The sequence below is a fragment of the Watersipora subatra genome, chromosome 4 (genome assembly GCF_963576615.1).
Source record: "Watersipora subatra chromosome 4, tzWatSuba1.1, whole genome shotgun sequence".
Taxonomy (NCBI): Eukaryota; Metazoa; Bryozoa; class Gymnolaemata; order Cheilostomatida; family Watersiporidae; genus Watersipora; species Watersipora subatra.
In genome coordinates, this window is record NC_088711.1 from 10098822 (window position 1) to 10121894 (window position 23073).

A 23073-nucleotide genomic window follows, 5' to 3' on the forward strand; every position below is an offset into this window, starting at 1 on the left:
CGATCATCAATTTTTAAAATTCTTTGTATTTTAATTTTCAGCAAATAAAGTAAACTGAAAAAAAACAACTTTGCACTAAGTGTTAATTCATTTGGTAGTTCACAAATGCTGTTTAAACTGAAGAAAATTAGCATAATTTTTTGTTATACCAATATCTGGAATACACATGCAAGGCAAGAGCATATGATAACAGCAATTATGATATTGGACCGATGCCAAATCTAACAATAACTGTTTGTTCTATATTCTAAGGCAAAGATGCGTATTGTAAATAAAAATTGTACAATAGTGTTTGGGGTGTATTCTATGTGGTAGAAAACATTAAATTTACACCCTGTTGTTTTTAAGACAGATCATTATATGATAGTATATATGCATCCGTTGTGATATTTCACAATGATATTTTTTGCTAAAACTGTTAGATTAACGAATCAACCAAGATGTATGTTTATAAATTAAACGTTCTTTCACATAAATGAGCCGTCTAAAGTATTTTCTGAGTTCTTGTGTCGTAATTTCGCTCGTTAGTCATCATCTTGATTGTCTTCTGTTTGTCAGCAAATTGCTACAATTTAAGTATTTCATTCTGAAGACAGGAATAAAGGTGAGACATGAACATTGTATTTGCTGGAGATGAAATATTCCTCATTTCTGTTTCTTGTTGTTTTCTTGACTAGAATCGGAAGCCAGGCATGACTGGAAACAGCCTTCTGCAGAAAAGCTTTGCGACTGCAACACTCTTGGCTGCTGGAGGTATATTTATCAATTGTACCTGGGCTTGTTCTGAAACATGAACACATGAGTCAGCAATGGTACTAATGGCTGCTGTTAAATTTTAGCTATTTCAAAACTACGTGTATTTATGAAGAGTTGATAGATAAAATCAGTTTCTTTTGTTGCTTGATACAAGTTGTTCCGCATGTATGTAAGACTCAATATATGCATTTATCTTCATACTTTAGTTCATCAAATACTGTAAGATTGTTGGATGAAGCATCAACCACAATATCTCACGTCGATGGTGTTCTTTAAAATTACTGCAGTTAGCTGCACTGTGTATGCTGTACATAATATTGAGAGCTTCTATTGTTACTATTTGTTACTATTTAACTGTTGATGCTTTCTTGTAGGCTTATTAATCTATTATTTGTTTCAAAGAACAAAACGAAAACAAGGCAAACCAGCCGTACAAAATATTCAAAGTAATATTTATGATAAAGTAAAATCTCTCTGCAAGGAATGCATCGAGCAAGCAGAAGTTATTCTTGTTGAGTCAGAATGCGACTGGGACCGAGCTTACACACTGATATGTGAGGATCTCGCCACTCTCAAGGTGATAAAAATATTTTAGCCTCGGTTTCACCCCTTTTCCTTATTGGAGACCCGGTTTTTTAACGCAATAGGAATTTATATATTTTGCCATACCTCGCCTATAATGGGAGTTGTTAATCAAATTACATTGTCAAGAATTTTTACTCGGATCTGTTGATGCATTTATGCCCATCCTTTTCTTCTATTTTAAGAATAAACACTTTCACATAGTTCATCAAATTTAAAGCATTACATCGGCTAACTTTTGCTGAGTTTTTAAGCTTACCTTTAAAGCATAGATTTCCAATATTACAGTCAAACACACCATTTTGATCACAATGTTTGTTTTGGTACATACCTCCTTCATGTATTATAGTATGACAGTACAAATAATCATGCCATCGGTTTAGGCACAATTGGGTATAAGGTTCCATTGCTGGTCTAAAACAAGCTTTATGCTGAAATGCACGCTGCCACCTGGTTCATTTGCGCTTCAATATAGCAGCATGAGAAGCTACTGCAGAGCTTTTTTCAAGGCATTCTGCTTAGTGTTTGCAACAAGTGCCTCATACTGACATTTGTTCTTATTCTGATTTAAAACTGCTGTTTAAACTAAAGATCGTCACTGAAAGTTTGTACAAAGGGTTTAAGCTGAATACACCAAGTTATTGGCTTGAGTTAAACAAATAAAAAGTGGCATGAATACCTATTGAATATATAAAATGTTCATGCATTCATTTTAAAGGTTGACTTGCAACCAAATTCATATTACAGTTATTTGGTATCAGAAAATTCACCATGTCTTACTCTGCTGTGTTGTAAGTGAAAAATATGTGGAAATGTGATTACATTTCCTTAAAAGCTCAAAAACGAACAGTTAATCACAGCCACACGAGACTGCCGTAGATTGGAATCAATTTATTTCTCTGATGTACTCAAACAATTTGGTTATTGTTTTGACATTTGATGTTATCACGTGGATTGAAAGGCCATTAAAAGGCTTAATATAAAACTTCTCGTAGCACTAGTTTATGACAAACACTTTGGGTTCTACCGGAAAGTCCGTATCAAATATAGATGCTCGCTACTTTACGGTTTTGTTTCGACTTGGTCTAATCGTCTAGTCGTAATCTGATCATGTGGCCCATACTTCCTGTCAAACAGTGCGAATAATTTCTGCAGCATTTTTCGTCTATCACAGGTGACCAACAGCCTCGTCATGTTTATCAGCGGATGATATAAACTCCTTCGAGCTAAGGTTACAAAATTAAACGAATTTTTACAGTGGGTTTTGAGATATCAGTGCTCAAAATGACAGCATTACAATGATGATGAAATAGACGCATAATGACAATAGACATGGTTTTATTGAATGCATGAAGTATATTTGTGAAAATATTTCGACGATTGAGGTTGCATGAAAGTGTAAACAAGCCGTCTTGTTCAGCTACGTCCCATTTAAGCCGTTTGGGAAAGGGATTCCAATCTCTGGCGTTTTTGTGATGGCTGCGATTAACTGTTCGTTTTTGAGCTTTTAAGAGCTTGTAATCACATTTCTACATATTTGGCACCTACAACGCAGCAGAGTAAGACATGGTGAATCTTTTGATACCAAATAACTGTAATGTGAATTTTGTTGCAAGTCAACCTTTAAATATTTCTGTCATATTTTTAGAATCATATTTGTGTATCATTCTGCAAAACTCCCTTTCTTGTACCTTATTTATGCCATCGGCGCAATTAGTCTTTATTTAATATGAAGTCATTGACATGGTAAAATGGTATTTTTGCATGCTCCAAATTAATTTATTGCTGAGGACTAAAAGGCTATGGCAACCATCTTGCTGCCTTGCCAGTAATAATCTCACCATTATGATAATCAATGATAAACTTAATATCAACTTCATCATCTTATTTATGAATTTAGTTTCTTACATCGACAATGATTGTTCTGTTACATCTATCAGCCGTGCTAACACGGCGTAGATAATTTCATGTGACGCGGTAACGCTGTTCTGTCATCATTTCCTTTTAGATACTGTTCTACATTTCTAAAAATTTTCTTCCTTATTTTTTGTCAAATCATCATGATAAAATTTGTGAATTCAATGTGATAGTATATAACTAATATTTTGATAAGCATGAGTATAGTTTATAGTGCATTTGTATTGACAAAGGGTAAGAGGAGGTAATTCCCCTCTATCATAAACTGGTCTGAAAAGAATGAGAAAAAGTTATTGAACGAATATTCACATGCTACACCTGGTATTGAATGTCAATGTTTCAGAATAAATGTTAAATGATAAAGCTGCTGGTGTTCATTCTAGCAATGTTAACATTAACCCTTTGAAGTGTTTATGTTCATTCCTTTAGCTTATCAGTGTATTATTATTATTATCAGTGTACAGGAATTCTTATCTGCTCTGAATATCGGTTGTCAAACCTTTGTGAGAACATAGCTTAGATAGACTGGAGCGCTTGCTTTGGTTGTCATGCAAATATTTTTGAAAATCCTGGAAACGAATATCTGTTACTAACAGCGTGACTAGATTCATGTTTAGATATAAGGTATCTTTTAATAATTTATCTTTTAATTAACTCATAAAAAACTACTAGGGAAATAAGCACTGTTCCATTTTTTCACATAGTGAGTACATTTCACACAACTTTTACCAGGTGATTGGAATGGATTGTGAGTGGGTCACAAAAGGAAAAAAGAGAAAACCTGTGTCAATGCTACAGTTGTCCACGTTGCATTGCACAGCCCTGGTTAGGTTGCACTTATTTACTCTACACATTCCTGGTTCTTTAATTGCTCTCATCGAAGATAAAACGTAAGACATTAATCTCTATCCATGTACATGTAAGTTAGGATAGTGTCTACTGTGTTTACCTCTATTTCTCTACGCTAGTTTGAATCACCCACACTGATTTTAATTTTAGTACATTGCACTGACTACATCGTACTGACTATATTGATTGACTACATCGTACTCACTACATCATACTGACTACATCGTACTGACTATATTGATTGACTACATCGTACTGACTACATCATACTGACTACAACGTACTGACTACATTGCACTGACTACATTGTACTGGCTACATTGTACTGATTATATTGTACCTACTAAATCGTCCTGACTACATTGCACTGACTAGATCGTACTGACTACATTGCACCGACTACATCGTACTGACTACATTGCACTGGCCACATCGTACTGACTAATTTGCACTGACTACATCGTACTGACTACATTACAATCACTACATCGTACTGGCTACATTGTACTGATTATATTGTACCTACTAAATCGTCCTGACTACATTGCACTGACTACATCGTACTGACTACATTGCACCGACTACATCGTACTGACTACATTGCACTGGCCACATCGTACTGATTAATTTGCACCGACTACATCGTACTGACCACATCGTACTGACTACATCTACTGATTACAATTACATGGCTGTGTTACCAGGTCATATTAGACAATTCAAATGTCTTCTGCAAATTCCAAGCTTGAGCAGGCTTGCTGAATAGCCTCGATTCAAGATGTGTCATAGATTTGTATTGTTGTCATCAATGTATTTTTATATAATTGTTCTATATCATAGATGCAACTTTCATGACACCCGATAGCGCATTGCCACTCTAAAAAATAATATATTTTGTCAGCTTTAGAAGTTATCCACCCTTTGCATGCATATTAGGAGCAACTAGCTGGTAGGAATTCCTGTGTATGAACAAACATATTTTGTATTCTTGTCTTTCTGATACATATAAGCAGATTTTTAACAGATATTATGCTGGTTTGTTTTTAGAATTCTCAAAGTAGGTGTGGGAGTTATGGATGACAGAGATAAGCTTTTTACAGATTATCTGATGTCTATGTTTGGCTGTGTCGACCTCCGATATGTGGCTGGCAGGTATAAAAAATCCTGGTGAGTGGAATATGCTATTTGTCATTATTGTTATAGTTCCTATTTGTTAGCTCCTGTTTGAGAATAGCTATTCCACAACTGTGTCATGTAGGAACAAAGGTGGCCTTCAAAGCCTAGCTCAAGAGGTTGCTGGAATCTCACTGAACAAATCCAATCAGCTAAGATGCGGAGATTGGGAGCAAGAACAGCTACCACACAGCATGGTGACTCTCATAAACAGAATGATATTTACTGTAGTTCATTCACTCTGTGTTATGAATTCCTTGGTACACTTTTAGTGCAATTGCAAGATGCGCTATTAGTTTTTATAATGGCCTTCTCTGGTAGCTAATTTATAAGTGTTAGAAATCTCTAGTGATCAGCACATCACTCGTTTTGAGAAATTGATTTTCCAACAGTTTGATCTTAAGGTAATAGTCAAATGCACCACTAGTTTAAATTTGCAGTGATTGCGTTCACCTCCTAATATACATGTATCTATTATATATATGTATATATATATATATATATATATCTATTTTATATATACAGGTATATATATATACCGTAAAACCTCTAATTAACGCTACCTCTATTTGAACGCCACCTCCATTAGACCGCCGTTGACATTATTTGATCTATGAGCCCATTATATCAATTGATCAGTAGAATAGTGTCCACAAAATCGTATTAATAATTCATCGTTTACATTAATAACAGTTAATTCTCTCGTTGTCCAATTCCAAAACTTTTAGGATATCTTTTGCCAAAACTTTAAAAAACAATACCATAGAAATAATCAATAACTGCCACAGGCTAATAGTAGTTCCTTGTTTAACGCCATCTTGATACTTCGAAGTACATGTATATAAAAAGCGGTTTACATTTACGATGGTAGATGAATGACTAGTTTTAGGGTGAAGGTTGTGTTTAGCGAGCAAAACTTTTACGCGTTGCATTTGTGCTAAATACAATGGGTAAAAGTATTGCTCTGCCAAAAAACTTGTTTGGACGCTAATATCGACTAGTTCAGTAGTGCAAAGGAAAAGTTGAGTTTAGAAGACATTGTAAAAGGCATTGGACAACCAGAAGAAACACATGCCATCGAAAGCAACAGTCAGAACGCAGCTATTCGATCAATCGATGCAAATATCTTTGTTTTAAAAATGTTAACTTTTGTTTCTGCATGTAATATAAGTATGGTTCATTTATGTCACGTGTTCATGAGTATATATGTTTGTAGCATTTGATCGATTATCGTTATATAACTTATAAATTCGCAGATTTGTATCATATTATTTAATAGCATTCTTGCAGTTATTTTAACACAGCTTACAATGGATTGACGCTCGTAGCACCTCTTCTATAGCATATAAAAAGCTAACGTTGGCTGCAAACTGCAGCAAACATATTAATGAGTGCAATGAGATTTTATTCAACATTGGTAAATATAAATATAAAATAAAAATATGCCTTTAAATTTAGATCGGAACAAAAAATTGAAAGCGCCAACAAATCGCGAAGCAAGGCACAGGCTATAATATAGATCATAGATCACTTGCAAGCAATAGATAATAACTGGTAGAGATATCCTTCGGCTTCCCAATGCATATTTTATTTAGAAATCTTTGACAAGTTAAAGGTAAATTAGCAGATTTATTGCATCCAGAAGTTTTAACATTGCTCTACCGGAAGAAGAGGGCAAAATATAGGTGATATTTGTTTCGTCCGAAACAGAACTAAATTTATCTTCCCAAAATTCTGAGGAGCCATTTGAGAAATATAACGCCAGCCTCTATTTGAACGCCACTTCCAATTGACCACTACTAGAGAGGAAGGGTTGAAAAGTAGAGCGCCTTGTCGTTCAATTAGAGGTTTTATGGTATATATATATATATATACAATATATACACATATATACAATATATATACATATATACAATATAAATATATACCATAAAACCCATAAAAGTATATGCTCCCTTTGGTTCGGTTGAGCTTTCAGTGAGAGGTGCAGCACTATTAGCTTTTGTGCATAGCTCATCACCATTGTGATTTGAGCTTTTTGGTGTCAGCACATTGACTTTCTTCAAGTCTGTGAGGCAGCTCACTTGTTTCATGGCAGAAAGTCAACTCTCATTAGTAATGGGATTTGTGTCCCTTGCCTGCACTGAGTTGCACTGATGAGGCTTCATTAGCCGAGACAGTACTGTCTGTAGCATGAGTATATATATATATATATATATATATATATATATATATATATATATATATATATATATATATATATATATATATATATATATATTAGCTGTGCTATCCGGCGTTGCCCGGTATTAATAATCAGCTTATAAACAATGAGAGGTAATGAGAGTATCCTGCCACTTGCTATTAGCCTGGTACATTGTCAATGGATAATTTGAGTAAGCTTACTAATAAGAGCTAACTACTTGCTCTCTCATGATTGAGTATGCATAAAATTACACTAGCTACTGCTCTCCTTGATGTTGCGTCGTAACGGAGAGCTGTAGTGTATTTGCATTCATATAACGACTTATATTGCTCAATAAGTCCATCAAGCTCGTGTGGCTTAATTGGTAAGGAATTGGACTGGTGATTGAGTAGTCCGAGATCTAATCATCTGTGATAAGGATTCTTTATTCCAAGATTTTAATAGCTATAGCTTGACAAACACACAGACAAACTTTGAGAAATATATAGATTGGCAATAATTTTATTTCAAACAAATTTTTGTTCAAATTAGGCCATACAACAATCTTAAATCAAAACAAAAAACCAGCAACAGTTAGCCAATATAATCAAGTAAATGTTTGACGTAGAGTGTTTAAAATACTTTTCTCTGGTATAGTATATATATATACATGCGTAAAACATCTTTCACTGTCTTAAATTGTAAAGAAAAACTGAGCAAGACTAGACTTGTCTCAATTTTGACGTTTTCGCGCCACACCTTAATACTCTTCAGTTTTGGTGTTGTTAGTTGTATGTATATGCACTAGCAAAAGTCATATGAATTCACACCAGGCCGCATCCTCCTTGACCTTGTAGAGTTGCTATGCAGCCAAAGACTCTCAATCGGGACTCGCCATATTCATGTGTCTCGTGGCATTGAAGCTTACATCTCTCATGTGGGAAAATGAGGCCAAAGCAATTTTCGCAATACAGACACGAGCCCTGCCCATGTGCCATGGCATCGTAGACCTTCGCTACAAGGCCGGCAGCGTGAGTATTCTTCATTTGGTCATTCAGTGCTTACAGATGTCTGCAGGATAAATAGTCATTAAATTACTTATCAATATTTTATTTTATTTACAACATCTTGCAGTCAAATAGTCGAGTTAAATTTTGTTACATTTCTGAGCATGTTTTATATTTTTATATAATTACGTTACCTGATTCATAATAATTCAACTTGTATTAAAATATATAAAGCTGATAATTCAAACATACAGAAATATTGTGAATAATGAATAGTCTTCCATGTTAACTGATGACAAGGTATGCGAAAAGAGAATATGACTTTGCGCTGCATTTTGTAGCTAGTTTTTCTTTTGAATAAAATATATTGTCGATTGTATTACATAGCAGATGTAATATTTACTTTTATGTATGGTATTTTTATGGTTCAGATTCACATTGGTAGTTGTCTTGATATCAGCTTCTTTTACTTTATCTGCTTAGTCATTTCCTTGATGCTGTCAGCTGAACTAGAATAATACCGGTGTGTTTACGGCGGTTTAGCTGTTCAGGAAGAAAGCAGCAGAGTGGTTTGTCTATCTTGAAATTGGCTAGCTACTCAACACATCTTATCAAGCCATATATATATAACACGTGTATTCAATGGTCAATTGTTAAATACGTGAAACTGTATGTATAGCAGCACAACAGAGTTGGTCTGGTGTTAAATCTAAATGAGTTGATTGGCTGAAAGGAAGTGTAAATGAGTTGATTGGCTGAAAGAAAATCTAAATGAGTTGATTGGCTGAAAGGAACTGTAAATGAGTTGATTGGCTGAAAGGAAATGTAAATGAGTTGATTGGCTGAAAGGAAATCTAATTAAGTCTATTGGCTGAAAGGAAATGTAAATTAGTTGATTGGTTGAAAGGAAATGTAAAATATGGATTGATTGGCTGAAAGGAAATGTAAATGCGTTGATTGGCTGAAAGGAGATCTAAATGAGTTGATTGGCTGAAAGGAAACTTAGATGAGTTGGTTGACTGAAAGAAAATGTAAATGAGTTGATTGGCTGTAAGGAGATCTAAATGAGTTGATTGGCTGAAAGGAAATTTAGATGAGTTGGTTGACTGAAAGAAAATGTAAATGAGTTGATTGGCTGTAAGGAAATGTAATTAAGTTGATTGGCTGAAAAAAAATGTAAATAAGTTGATTGGCTAATAGGATTTTGTTGGTTCACTTCAGCCTACACCTGGCACTGCAGCCATATCAGTTGTATCAACACCTTCCATTCGGGCTCCATCCAAGTGCATCTCTTCTAACGCTCTCCGCTCTAAGGCTATGTACAGTAATTGTGTGATGCAAGCTCCAGATGGTCAGGTGCTTTGCGTTTGTGACGTGAGGAAGGCGCAGTGGTATTGTGACAAGGAGCTCGCAGGTAACCTATTGTAATTGCTTCGAAATGCTAACTGCTGCGCAATACATCAGCCAGCAATCTGTAGTGTGTTGTAATGTCTAGATAAAGTGTCTGAGGAAGGAGCAGAGGAGCTGGTCATCAGGCTAAGGTTTGAGCCAAGAGGAAGGCCGACCACTGAGAGAGACTACTACCGATCTCGTAAGGAAAACATCTGCGTTGTATGCGGAGCTGATGAATCTTTTCTCAGAAAGAATATTGTGCCTAGAGAGTATAGGAAGTAAGTGTATTATTTTAATAAATTCTCATAAAATAAATAAGTGGATTTCAAGTTTCCTGAAAGCAGTTTCTAAGATGAATTTGCGGTATTCTCACATAGTAAACTTTGTACTACCTTAGTGTCTTAAGTTGTGTTTATTTTGGTGTCGAGCGCTGCTACAGGCTTAGTCCAACTGCAGCGGGTAAGAGTGATAACTACCGACTGTCCATGCACTCTATTCATGTAATATAATTTCTCTATGCTCTTTCTCATTCTGTAGACATTTCCCTGAAATTCTAAAGTCGCATTCTTCTCACGATGTGGTGCTCCTGTGCGCTTTATGCCATCAAAAGTCTGGTATCTCAGATCAGCGGTATAAGATGCACTTTGCCGATCTCTGTAATGCTCCCTATACGACTGGAGCAGTAACTGTCAATCAAGAATTGAAGAAAGTTAAAAGTGCGGCGAGGTAAGTGCCCTCAATTAAATTCACAGTGGTTGAGACTGTTCAGATGGCCCAGTGAAGCAAAAGTTGCATGAACTGGAAACCTTGAGGGCATCATAAACTGTATGCTTTAATTAAGAGTTGCCTTGTAATTGGATATCATGTGGGCGTGTTATATACTCGATGCCATGCAGAGGTGTTGTACTCTGTATACCATGTGGACCTGTTGTGAACTGGATACCATGTGGGCATGCTTTAAAGTGGATATTATGTGGACGTGTTTAAACCTGATGTTATGTGAACTTGTTGTAAACTGTATGCTTTGAGAGCAGTCTGTGAATTGAAAGGTATGGTGAACACGGGTTAGAATTTGGAATTACATGTCGATGGGACTGAATAGCATAATGTGGCTATGTTCATTAGTATGAATGTACGCATTATATAAATATACCGGGTAGGTAACGGAAGGGATGGCCAATCACTACTATATCATGACTGCACTAACTAGCCTCTCAACAAACCGTTTCTTACTGCACACTGTAACCGAGAGTAGTTTCTCGTCAAATGTTTACTTGATTTTGTTTGTAAAGAGCACATACATGTACTTACCTGGAACATGGCTGGTTGATGATCGGCATTTCAAGGAGCCTGCGTGGTGATGTCTCGTGTCAACACTAACATATTGCTATGGGTCTTTCTAGAATCTGACCTGTCAGTCACATTGGTTCATGCGCACAAATGCATCTGTTGTTGTTCTGTTAATCATAACAGATTTTTTATGCAGAGTCCTTCATTCAGGCTTACATGGTGTCACTCCGTATCGTGTAATGCAATTTGTCCAGTGGGCTCAGCTTATTTTAGAACTCTGAATGGATATATGGATAAAGTTCCAGCCAAAAGAGTTGAGGAGTGCAGAAGCATATTGAGAGAGTTTTACAAGACGGATGATATTACTCGTGAGCACATAGAGTCAGCGTCATCTCTCGATGAGCGGTGAGCAGATGAAAGACTTACTTTGGTTCTTTTTTTAGGCCTATTCATTCGGACATCTTTGACTTTAGGAACCATATGCTTTTAGAGTGATAGCGAGTGATGTTCCCTCTCACGGATATTTAGTTGTACAGTATATGGGTCAGAGAGGGCAACTCCAGCATTTTGAGAAGCTCTGGAGACAGAGGTTCATTGACAAAATGAAGCCAGAAAACCTCCATGAACTCTGGCGTGTAGATTATGATCATCTAAAAATGACAATCCCTTGCTGTGGAGAAGATTTTGTATGAAAAATTTGAGAGGTAAAGAATCTCACAATTTGTTATTTTTTCGTGCGAACAAAATAATATTTTATTTTGCCGTTTTCAAAATTGTTGTTCAAATGTACAATTGCTGATATTACACCAGTCTACGCCTGTATTAGCTGAGTCCAGAGGGTAATTGTTGAAAGCCTGTTTCGTTACCATAACTTAGGCCTGACTAGTTAAACATACGAGCAATACCTTTTCACTCCCTTGTCCACCTTATTTAAAGGGATCTCAAGAGCTGCGACATACAGATCTTCTTCTACACTGCGATCTAACGTCTTTGGGCCGACACATAGTTGAAGTTGTAGCGTCCCAACTAAACAGCAGATGCAAAAAATTAATAGCGTTTTATTAATTGGCAGAACCTTTCAAAAATTAATGCGTTGTAAGTACTTGATTAAATATTTTGCGCAAAAAATATTGTGTTAATTCGTCTCCAAAAATTCTTTGTCTATATTTTCATATCTTTTATAGGATATTCATATTATTTCAGAACCAAAATAATTAGCCCCTGGCCAGTTTGTTTATATTTTATATAAATATGTAATGAATATGAAAAGATTTTGGTTTTTTGATTACTTCTGCATATAATAGATTAATCAGAAAACCAAAAGATCTGTTTTGATCTAGTTGTGTTTTCTTATGGATCCGTTTTCATTCAACTCTCTCAATTCTCTTACATAATTGCCAAATCACATCCGAAATGGTTCTTTGCACGGATACCTCTCTGGAGCCATCGCCTCTGCTGCACTGTATTAAACAGAACTGATTGGCTTTGTTTACCTAATAGAAGGTAGTCTCATGTTTGTGAAAGTGCTTTTCTAGTCTCTATTCGTTCTTGTGCCATGAAGTTGAAATAATGTAAAATTAACTGGAATTGTTGCACTACAGTGATTCCACTCCTCAAGATCATGGGAGGATCGTGGTGCAGTATTTTATGGACAACTCGAGTGTGCAAGAGTTCCAGAGATTGTGGAGAGTGAGATTTCTAGAGGTAATGTCACCCAAACACTTAGGAGAGTACTGGCATGTTGACTACAATCATCTAGACTATCTCTGGGTTAAAACAGACAGAGAGATGGATGGCTCTGACACCGACTCCTCTTAGACTTCTATAGCCATTGGCTAGTTTGCGTAACTTAAAGCTAGTGTATTCCTTGCTTCAAATGACTTGACATTCCTGTGGCTGTGATGATCATTTTTAGAGTACAGTCTGTTTTATGAAAATATTGTTGTGCATTGGTAACCGACTAAAGTTGGTTTGACAGGACTGACAACAAGGTCTTAACACATTCCAGATGCAGGTTTTAATAATGTTATACAAAACAAGGCACTTTCTTATAAAATTTTGTAATTGACACTTTTGTGAATTACCAACAGTAGTTCATTATAATCGAACTTGAATCTGAGTATTGCAGGTTTTAGGGACAAGCTCAACTTAACTTAAATGTTTTGGCATATTTGTTTACATTGCAATGATTTCACATGTTATGAAAGTAATACTACTACATTTCTGATTGATGGAAGCTCTTACATATCTTAGAGTATTGTTATTCCGCTAGTAGTTTGATTAGGTTTTTTGAGTTTTAGGATAACAGTTTCTGAGCGTAGGTAAAGTTTTATAAGCTGACAAGAATCTTTTATCAGCATATATTAGCCTGTCAATGATAGTTTCGTTCAGAATTATTAGTGAGAGCATCAAATCATTTTTATTAATAAATCAATTAAAAGTAGAAATAGTTCTAAATGACTACAACAATAAACAAGTCATACAAATTATAGTAACAAAAATTCAGCTATATAGAATATAATGATATAAATAGAAGATAAAATGTATCCTTAATATGAGTAGGAAAGACTCCCTCACTTATAAAAAGGCTACTTGCCGGCAGTCAAGTCAATACTACAATACAAGGAGGAAACTGTTAACAAATATACTGTCAATAATATAAAACAACATTAAACTTCTTAAGCCTCCTTCTCATGTGTAAATCGAAAAAATTTGTACAGATACAATGACATTACAGCATCATTGAGTTAGTACCTGCGACGGTAGTATTGGCAGAAATAATCATTGTTATATGTCCTGATCGTATTTTTGCCATGCTTCGCAATATGTGCCTGTTGATGGATCCTTTCAGCAAGCTGTATTGCCTCATCATAGTAGAACAGCGCATGAGAAAAATCTTTTGTGACTTCGTAGTATCGACCAAACTTTTCATGTGCAATCATGTAATCACGAGTAGGATTCGCCTCTGAGTCCATCTTCAGCTCTTGGAGAGACTTTTCAAAGGTTGAGATGATCGTTGCAGGACGTTCAGCCAGTAAATGATTTACCCTTGCCAGTTTGACTCCATGTGTTACCCAGCCTTTTGTACCACGCTCAACAATTAGTTCAAGATGCTTTTTAGCTTCTGTAAGATACCCTATGCGTGAACAGTTTCTTATAGTTGCATAATTGTAGTACTCATCCACGAGGAATCTCAGAACTTCAAATGGATACCGTGGACGTGTACCTGTTCATAGAACAATAATTATTAGTATTAAAATATGTGTATACTAATGAATGCCAGGTGTTGTAATAAAAATCAGCTTATAAACAATGGCAGGTAATGCGGTTGACATTGGCTAATTTGGGTAACTTGAAGCTGGTATATTGTTAAACTTGCTATAATAAGAGCCGTCAAAGCCGTGATTCGTGACGCCATCTCTAGTGACGTTACGTGTCACACAGCATCGTTATGCTTATTTGATATAATGACTATGTGCACGATTAATTCATTGTATCGCAAGTAGACCGTGTGGCTTAATGGGTTAACTCGCTGCCTCTAGAACTGGCGGTTACGAGTTTCAATTCAGTGCAATGCGGATTGTTCGTTGCTAGATTTCAATTGTTATAGCTGGATACACACTTGACAGATGGAGATTTACATATATATATTATATATATAATATATATATTATATATATATACATGTTCATAGATAAAACCGATTGCAAATATAAATAATTCCTCTATATATATCATACACTCGAATATAAATCTGACAAATTTAAGATGATATATAGGTATATTTTTTAAACCTAAAATGTATTGTTGGAAGAATTATATCCTATACTGTCATACCTTGACATCAGGGATTACGTGTTTGTCCCAATTTCCATTTCCATAACATTTCCATAATTCATTTCCATATTATTTCCATTTCTATAACATTTCCATAATTTATTTCCATATTATTTCCATAATTCATTTCCATATTATTTCCATAACATTTCCATAGTTTTTTCCATTTCCATAACATTTCCATAATTTATTTCCATATTATTTCCATTTCCATAACATTTCCATAATTTATTTCTATATTATTTCCATTTCCATAATTCATTTCCATATTATTTCCATAACATTTCCATAATTTATTTCCATATTTTTTCCATTTCCATAACATTTCAATAATTCATTTCTATATTATTTCCATTTCCATAACATTTCCATATTTCTAAAATAAAATTTCCATATCCATTTCCATAAAATTATGGAAATATTTATGTTTATGAAAATGGATATGGAAAAGTAAACATTTCCATAATATGTTTAGCGATCCCTGGTGTGTACGTATGTGTGCGCGCTTGCGTATCAAATGAGCGTGTGTGTGTGCAATCGTCCAATCTTCCCGAACATCTGATTAATTTATACATAATATGAATATGATATTTGCTTGCTAATATACTTTATTTAGGGTCCAGGCAACATCAAAGCTGTATGCTACCATTGCCTATAACTAAGCCAGAGACGATTTGAGATAGTTTCTTTCAGACTCCCTTAATAGTTTCTGTAATACCACTGACGTTAGCTGGGTGTGTGGTACCATTGTCTGTACAAGTAGCCAAGTCCCGAGACAATTTGAGTTAATTTCTTCCAGACCCCTTTAATAGTTTTTGTAATATCACGAATGTTAGCTGGGTTTGTGTACTACCATTGTCTATACATGTAGCCTAGTCTATACAATATAACTCCCCTCTGTTTATATCTTGGATTACGTGTATGTTACAATTTCCATAATTCATTTCTATATTATTTCCATTTCCATAAAATTTCCATAATTCATTTCCATAATTTCCATTCCATAATTTCCGTATTATTTCCATTTCCATAATTCATTTCCATATTATTTCTATTTCCATAACATTTCCATAATTCATTTCCATATATTTTTCCATTTCCATAACATTTCCATAATTTATTTCTATATTTTTTCCATTTCCATAACATTTCCATAATTTATTTCCATATTATTTCCATTTCCATAACCTTTCCATAATTTATTTCCATATTATCTCCATTTCCATAACATTTCCATAATTCATTTCCATATTATTTCCATTTCCATAACATTTCCATAATTCATTTCCATATTATTTCCATAACATTTCCATATTTCTAAAATAAAATTTCCATATCCATTTCCATAAAATTATGGAAATATTTATGTTTATGGAAATGGATATGGAAAAGTAAATATTTCCATAATATGTTTAGCGATCCCTGCTTGACATACAAGCTTAATGCGCCTTGGGAATGAGCTTGTATGTCAATTTACTCGTGTCTGAAGGCAGTCACCTGTCTCTTTCGAGACAGCCATTGTGGATATTGGCAGCCTGAGAGACTTGACAGCAGCGCGTTCGGCGCACGAAACTTGTGACGCTATGTAACACGAAATTTAAATGTAACTTAATTGAATTTAGCTTACTGAACACACTTGAACCTATGTTTTAATATTTTCCTAAACTTACTTCATTTTTGTTGTCCTATTTTTTATTATATATGCTTCCGGTTTGGCGCTTTTTGCCTCGTGTTCACTATAACTCTTAGCCAACCTTTTGGAAAAAATTTTCAAACTGATTCGAGGAGAAAGACTGACCGATGCTGTTCTTGAAAGCGGCCTGTCGTATACTTGGCTATCGAGAACTGTCTTGTATGCTCATATCTCAAAGGTTACCCATATCGCAAGAAAGGAACTTGCTTGAAAGTCTGCATGTAGAGACATTTTCACAATGCCATAAACCACAGCCATTCATATTGCGATCACATACCTGTGCGAGCCCGGTACTGTTTTTCCACAGCTGGTTTTTCGCGGTTGTACAAGTCAATTGCCCATAAATTCAGAAGAGCCTGCGAAATGTTGGATGAGCACATGAAATACCAATCTGGACTCTCACTACATTCTCGACTGAGATCAAGCGCTTTCGTAAACCACTGTGTTTTATCCCGTAGGTCTTCAGTCTCATACGCAATCTCAAGGCTAAGCTTTCCGATCCTCATTCTGAATTTTCTGTCACAGCGGTATCTATGCTGGCACTTCTCAGCTTCACCTATGCATGTTTCAAGTGAATACTCATTACAGCCAAGGTCATCTTTACATGCTTCCATGAGTTGGACAAGTTCACGTTCCAGAGCAGTGTCAGTACGTTTCCACACAATCGATGTTCGCACTTCTGCGATCAACAAGAAAAGGTCTCCACGATATTTATTTGTGCAGGCTTTAGATAATGTGAGGAAGTTAAGAAAGGTTTTTTTAAGAATTTCTGTGAAGAAATCTTGTTTGCGAAGAGAGGTTTTTTCCTTGAGTATTCCCACTAATATTTTAGTGTGAAAGTAACAGCAGTAAGCCACAAGGTCGTCATCCTTAGTGAACGATTGTGCTTCCTCTGTACATTCTTCAAATATCTGACAGCTTTTATCTCTAGCCTTCTCTGAGCGATCTGTCCTAGCTAACCAATAGGCATAGTCTACTTTGGCGTAAAACCGTGCTTTTCCACTTCGATTAGAATACGATTTCAAGACCCTTGTTGCTATTTCTTCTAGCTCATCTCGATGGTCACCTGTTTTCAGCAGATGTGCACCTTTGTTACAGAGAGCCTGAATGCCATCGGGATCCTTATCCAGTGCAGTGCGAATTAACTGATCTGCGTGTGCATATTTTTCGTACAGTAGACATGTAGCAGCGTCATAGTTAATACATCGTTTATAGCCTAACGCTAACGGAGTTCTTGTTTCAATCAAACCGTACTTGTTCCTAATGGTTGCCGGAGAAAGCTCTATGTTCAAGAGTGAGAACGCAAAACTATAGAAGAACTTGTGGAAATCATTCTCCGAAATCCAATGATCAACTACAAGCAATACAACAGTGATTTATCTGGCAAGTGAAATTTCCCATGTGATTATATAGTGAGCAGTTTGCAACATCAAATACGCTTCATTTGAAGAATGAACGTATAAACAAGTACAAATAGGCCTGAGGTTAGCCTGTCTTGACAAACTGTTGTTTTTGCGGAGTTGTCCCCCAGCAAGTGCGGCTAGCAAAACAGCAGCTTGTCACAAGACGCACTGCACCTGATGCGTCAGCTGCACTGAAAGGTAGTTGTTCTTTTCCATCTATGTGGTTATGCTATGTCGGTCGCTCCATTGGTAATCATAACACATTTCGCGCAAAAATTTTTGTAGAAAAATTAAGATAAGAACGTTTAACCAGAGACCAGTCTCTGCGGTAAACTTTAGTAGAACTTAGAAACTTAGGCAACAGCAACAACTAAACATGTCATTATTTGTGCGCTCAGTCAGTTTTATTTCTATTTTTGTATCAGTCAGTATTATTTGTTCTTATTGATTTTATTTGTAATTTATTTTATTCTTAAGTTCTACTAAATTTTACAGCAATGACTAGCCTTTGGTTAAACGTTTTAATCTTATAATTTTCTACATAAATTTTTGCGCGAAATCCGTTATGATTACCAATGGAGCGACCGACATAACGTCGCAGCCAAGCAGCATAGACAGAAGAGAACAACTCCCTTTCAGTGCAGCTGATGCATCAGGTGCAGTGCGTCTTGTGACAAGTTGTTGTTTCGCTCGCCGCGCTTGCCGGGGGACAACTCCGTAAAAACAACAGTTTGTCAAGACAGGCTAGCCTGAAGTGTTCTAGAATAATTATCATAAGCTCTTTGTGCCTTAAGTTCAAGCCAACTCTGAAAACGTAATTTAAATCTACCTATATAAAATGTGAGTTTCATGCCAAATCAAGTCCATCTACTCAGTCTGGTATCTAACATCGACGATAAGCTAATTTTTATGACTGTTATTTCTGCTATGTAAGACTGCTCTCGCCTACTGGCAGGACCACTTTACAAAAATCTGTTCCGCTATAAATGTTTTATGTAGAACAACAGATTCCACAAAACATTAATAGTGCATGTCACACTTTGACATACACTATCAATGACAGCTTTACTACGCCTCCAGTTGTTGACTAGCTGATGACAGCAAAATTGTACCTAGGCTGAAGCATTTACTTTAGATTTTGCAGGACTGACCAACGTGTTAAAGGAGAAACTTTTTTAATAGCCAATTATTTGTGAACTTAAAAACAATCGTACATGTTTACGTTTAAATAGAAAATAAAATGCAGCCTGGTTCGTCAAACATTGCAAGAAGCTTGCAATACTAATATACTAGATGGTCTACTAGTGTAGTTGGAATTCAAAGATTAACTTTAATGCAAAATGAAGAAACAAGAGGCAAACCTGATGATACCCACTATGAAATTCTTCTAGACAAATATTCTAGACACTATTCTAGACAAATATTAGGCAGGCACTAATAACTGTCAAAAATCTGATATCTTACTGCAACTGTAGAAACAGATAAGATATAGCCTAACTCCTTAAATACGCTCTGAAAAAGAGCAAAAAATTTTGTGAAACTTTACGCTGATTCTCTATAGCTTCCATGTGTTTAGTGTGACTAACTGCATCCTAGTGTATATTATACTTACACTTCAGTAGGTCATCAATAAAATTTTGTTGTCCTCCAATGCAATAAACAGATTCTGCTTTATCATTTGTTTTATAAAGAAACTCCTCTCTTTCTTCCCGTTTGATTTCATTGAGGAGCATCCACAGGACCATCGGACAGTTTGATTGAGCAGCAAGATGTAGTGCGGTATCTCCATCTGGTGTTGGTTTTAGAATGCATCTCATTAACTCCTCATGGGACAGCGACTGAAAGAAAACTTCCAAGACCTCGATGCTTATCGTTTTTACAGCAACATGCAGTGCTGTCATCCCTTGCTCGTCCTTCTTGTTAATTTCAGCCTCGGGCGTCGTATTACACAAATTATCTAATCGCAAACCTACCAAATGTCTGTCACCCTTTTTAGCCAGTTCATGCAGGCTTGAGCTGTTTACCGTTCGGACAGTTATAAGTAGTTGCTGAAGCAAAGATGACTCTGTTGTGTAGTTCGCAGGGTAACAATTATCGTTATCCCTGGCATCAAGAAGATTAGTACAGTCATCAGCTGCCTCATCTAGCAAAATGATAACCGTTTTAACATCCCCTTCGGCTACAGCGATGTGCAATGCTGTCTTCCCATCAGCTGCCTGACATAATAAATAATGCCATTTTTCGTCTTTCGGGAACTTATCCATTAGAGTTTTGACAGTTTTGGATGAATTTCCACCAGCTGCTGCACAGTGCAGCAGAGTCCAACCTCTGCTATCTGAAGTTCTCGTCTGAGCAACATCCAATTGCTGTTCCAATGACAATTTGTTCATCATAGATGTCACGCGTTCTTCATCATCCATATAACACAACCAAGACAACGAGTTCCAGCCCATTTCATCGACTTTAGTGCAAAAGTCAGTCCTGTTTTCAGGAGGAACCATCTCTAATATAAAGGAGATGATTTCAGAGCTGTTATGAATACGTTGCACTGAAATTGAACTTCATGGCTCCGCTGCATTGCTTTCGTTTAACAATACAAGATCGCCATCAAGTGAAGCATTGGTTGCCAGTAGATTATCCCCTGTGCGATCTACTTCAACAAGTATTTGCCCAGTTTCATCATTAACCAGTGAAAAGCTATTCACAGAGTTGATCGCTACACGCCTCACACCTCGGCTTGGGCAGTCTATCTTGCTGCTATCCATGATAGCAAAGGTCAGTTCTACTCCATTATATTTCATCGAGAATATTGAATTGCTTATATCAGCGAGTCCAATAAAATGACTTGATGTGGCTACACCTGAATTTGCATCTCTGTCATTTTGTTGATGCTGTGAAAATGATGTAGCTTGTCTAACAAAACAAATTTTCGAGGTGCCATCACCCACAATCGGACATCCAGGAATATACATTCCTTCGTGTCGTTGCTCATGTAAATAACGCTTGATATCAAGTGTGTCATTTCTTGCAACAGCTCTTCTAATTCTTGTGGTATCTTCATGGGCAACGTGTTGTATGACTAACCCTGAATCACAAAATGATCAGAAAATTAAGCAAAGTTAGTAGGGAGAAGGAAAATGCACATATAATAAATGCCCTACAAAAACACAAGCGATTATCTACACAAAATGATTTAATACATTTAGCATAATGATCAGCAGACAGTATCATGAAGGATATCAAATATTAAAATTCTGATGTAGAAATCATTGAGCTCAAATTGAATCAGTGACATAATGAAGTTTGATGATTGTGTACCACAATAGTTAGTTTAGTAAGCAGCATAAAAAAGCAAAGAGTAAATTACTTTCATGACTCACCAGATGGTCGAGGCATGGCACTCAACAATAAGTTTCTATCAACCTGTAAATACAAAATTGTTACAATATAGTGAATTTCGTGATTTTTTTAGCAAATTAATTAGAAAATAACAATTCTCTAAATAACTTGCAAACTCCAAAAGAAACAAAGTAAGGGGTACAACATATAAAACCCGTTTGTCCCATGAAAAGATTTGCCTTACAGCAGTAATTTTGTACTGATGATGGACTATTTCCATGCATTTTGAAGCTTTAACTTCAACAGTAAAGAAAATCTACATGTATAAGTTGCAAAACACTTGAACAAATAGCTGATGTCAAAATACCTTAAGCCTGGCAAATAAAAATTTAATGTTACCAGTTTCTGAAGCTATGGACAGGCTTGCAAATAGATTCACAAAATGGATTCCAAAAGTAGATTCAAAGTGAAAAGAGGGAATGCACAAATTGATATATTTGCTGCATGTTGTCTGCCATAAAAAGGAAAACAGATTCATAGATTTACAAATGTGTGAATGAGTAATTTAAAAGTGATTCGTTAATGCTTATTACAAACTATATGCTTATACTGCTATGTTTGTGTGTTACTAGTTGGAGTTACCTATTAGTATTAAGTTTTTACGTCTAACAAACCTATCATTGATTTAATAGATACAGCATAAAAGATATATACCGTAAAACCTCTATTTGAACACCACCTCTATTAGACTGCCACCTTTATTTGAACGCCACCTCTATTTGAACACCACCTCTATTTGAATGCCACCTTTATTTAAAAGCCACCTCTATTTGACCGTCACCTTCATTTGAACTCTATTTGATCGCCACAATAAAAAAGTTGAAAAATACATGTGACAAACCTATCATTGATTTAATAGAAACCGCAAAAAAATATATATCATAAAACCTCTATTTGACCGCCACCTTTATTTGAACGCCACCTCTATTTAAACACCACCTCTATTTGAACGTCACCTTTATTTGAACGCCACCTTTATTTGACCGCCACTATAGAAAAGGGTTGAAAAATACATGTGACAAACCTATCATTGATTTAATAGATACAGCATAAAAGATATGTATTTATATATGATCATCACTTGAACTCCAACAAACTCAAGCCCGGCATAGGCTTCCTTGAAATTAATTTAAAAAAATTGAACTTTGTTCTTCAAAGATAAATTGTTTTTTGAAAACAAGGAGCAAGTTAACCATGATCCATAAAACTTTGCAATAGTTCTATTTGAAACAAATAACATAGTAAAGCATGATCAAAAATCATACACTTAGATTATTGCTGTACATTGTAAAATGTTATCTGGAAGTGGCAATGTGCAAATTTTACCTATCAAACTACACAGGTTTAGCAACGCTCTAATTATCAAAAAAGTTTATAACATGCAATCGGAAAATGAAAAAATTAAGCCAAAAGCTACTTGGCAGACAGCCAGAAATTTTTATTCACATTTTTTGTTCACAAGTGTGAATTTCAAAATCCTGTGAATAGATAACTTCCACGAGGCATTCAGAAATTCTCTTTTTGCAGCTTTGAGGCATTTTCCATACAGATAAGCGAATTTGCAAACGCATATGCGAGTGGTGTAGCTAT

At 35.7% G+C, this 23073-nt stretch overlaps 2 protein-coding genes across 2 annotated transcripts in view; both read left to right on the forward strand.

The window, feature by feature from the left end:
• The first annotated feature begins 681 nt into the window (after positions 1-681).
• The window catches only part of LOC137393601 (exonuclease 3'-5' domain-containing protein 2-like), a 58797-nt gene continuing 36405 nt past the window's right edge, over positions 682-23073 (forward strand). Inside the window, exons 1-3 of the mRNA XM_068080230.1 lie at positions 682-753; positions 1131-1333; positions 3988-4145. Coding sequence (XP_067936331.1) covers positions 693-753; positions 1131-1333; positions 3988-4145 — 422 coding nt within the window. The 5' untranslated portion in view covers positions 682-692. The remainder of the gene's footprint in view (positions 754-1130; positions 1334-3987; positions 4146-23073) is intronic.
• On the forward strand, positions 5177-14357 carry LOC137392941 (exonuclease 3'-5' domain-containing protein 2-like). Its single transcript, XM_068079304.1, has 8 exons — positions 5177-5271; positions 5363-5474; positions 8320-8493; positions 9691-9883; positions 9965-10139; positions 10399-10587; positions 11425-11556; positions 12753-14357. Exons 1-8 carry the CDS (start codon positions 5177-5179, stop codon positions 12967-12969), a joined length of 1287 nt encoding a protein of 428 aa, XP_067935405.1. The 3' UTR covers positions 12970-14357.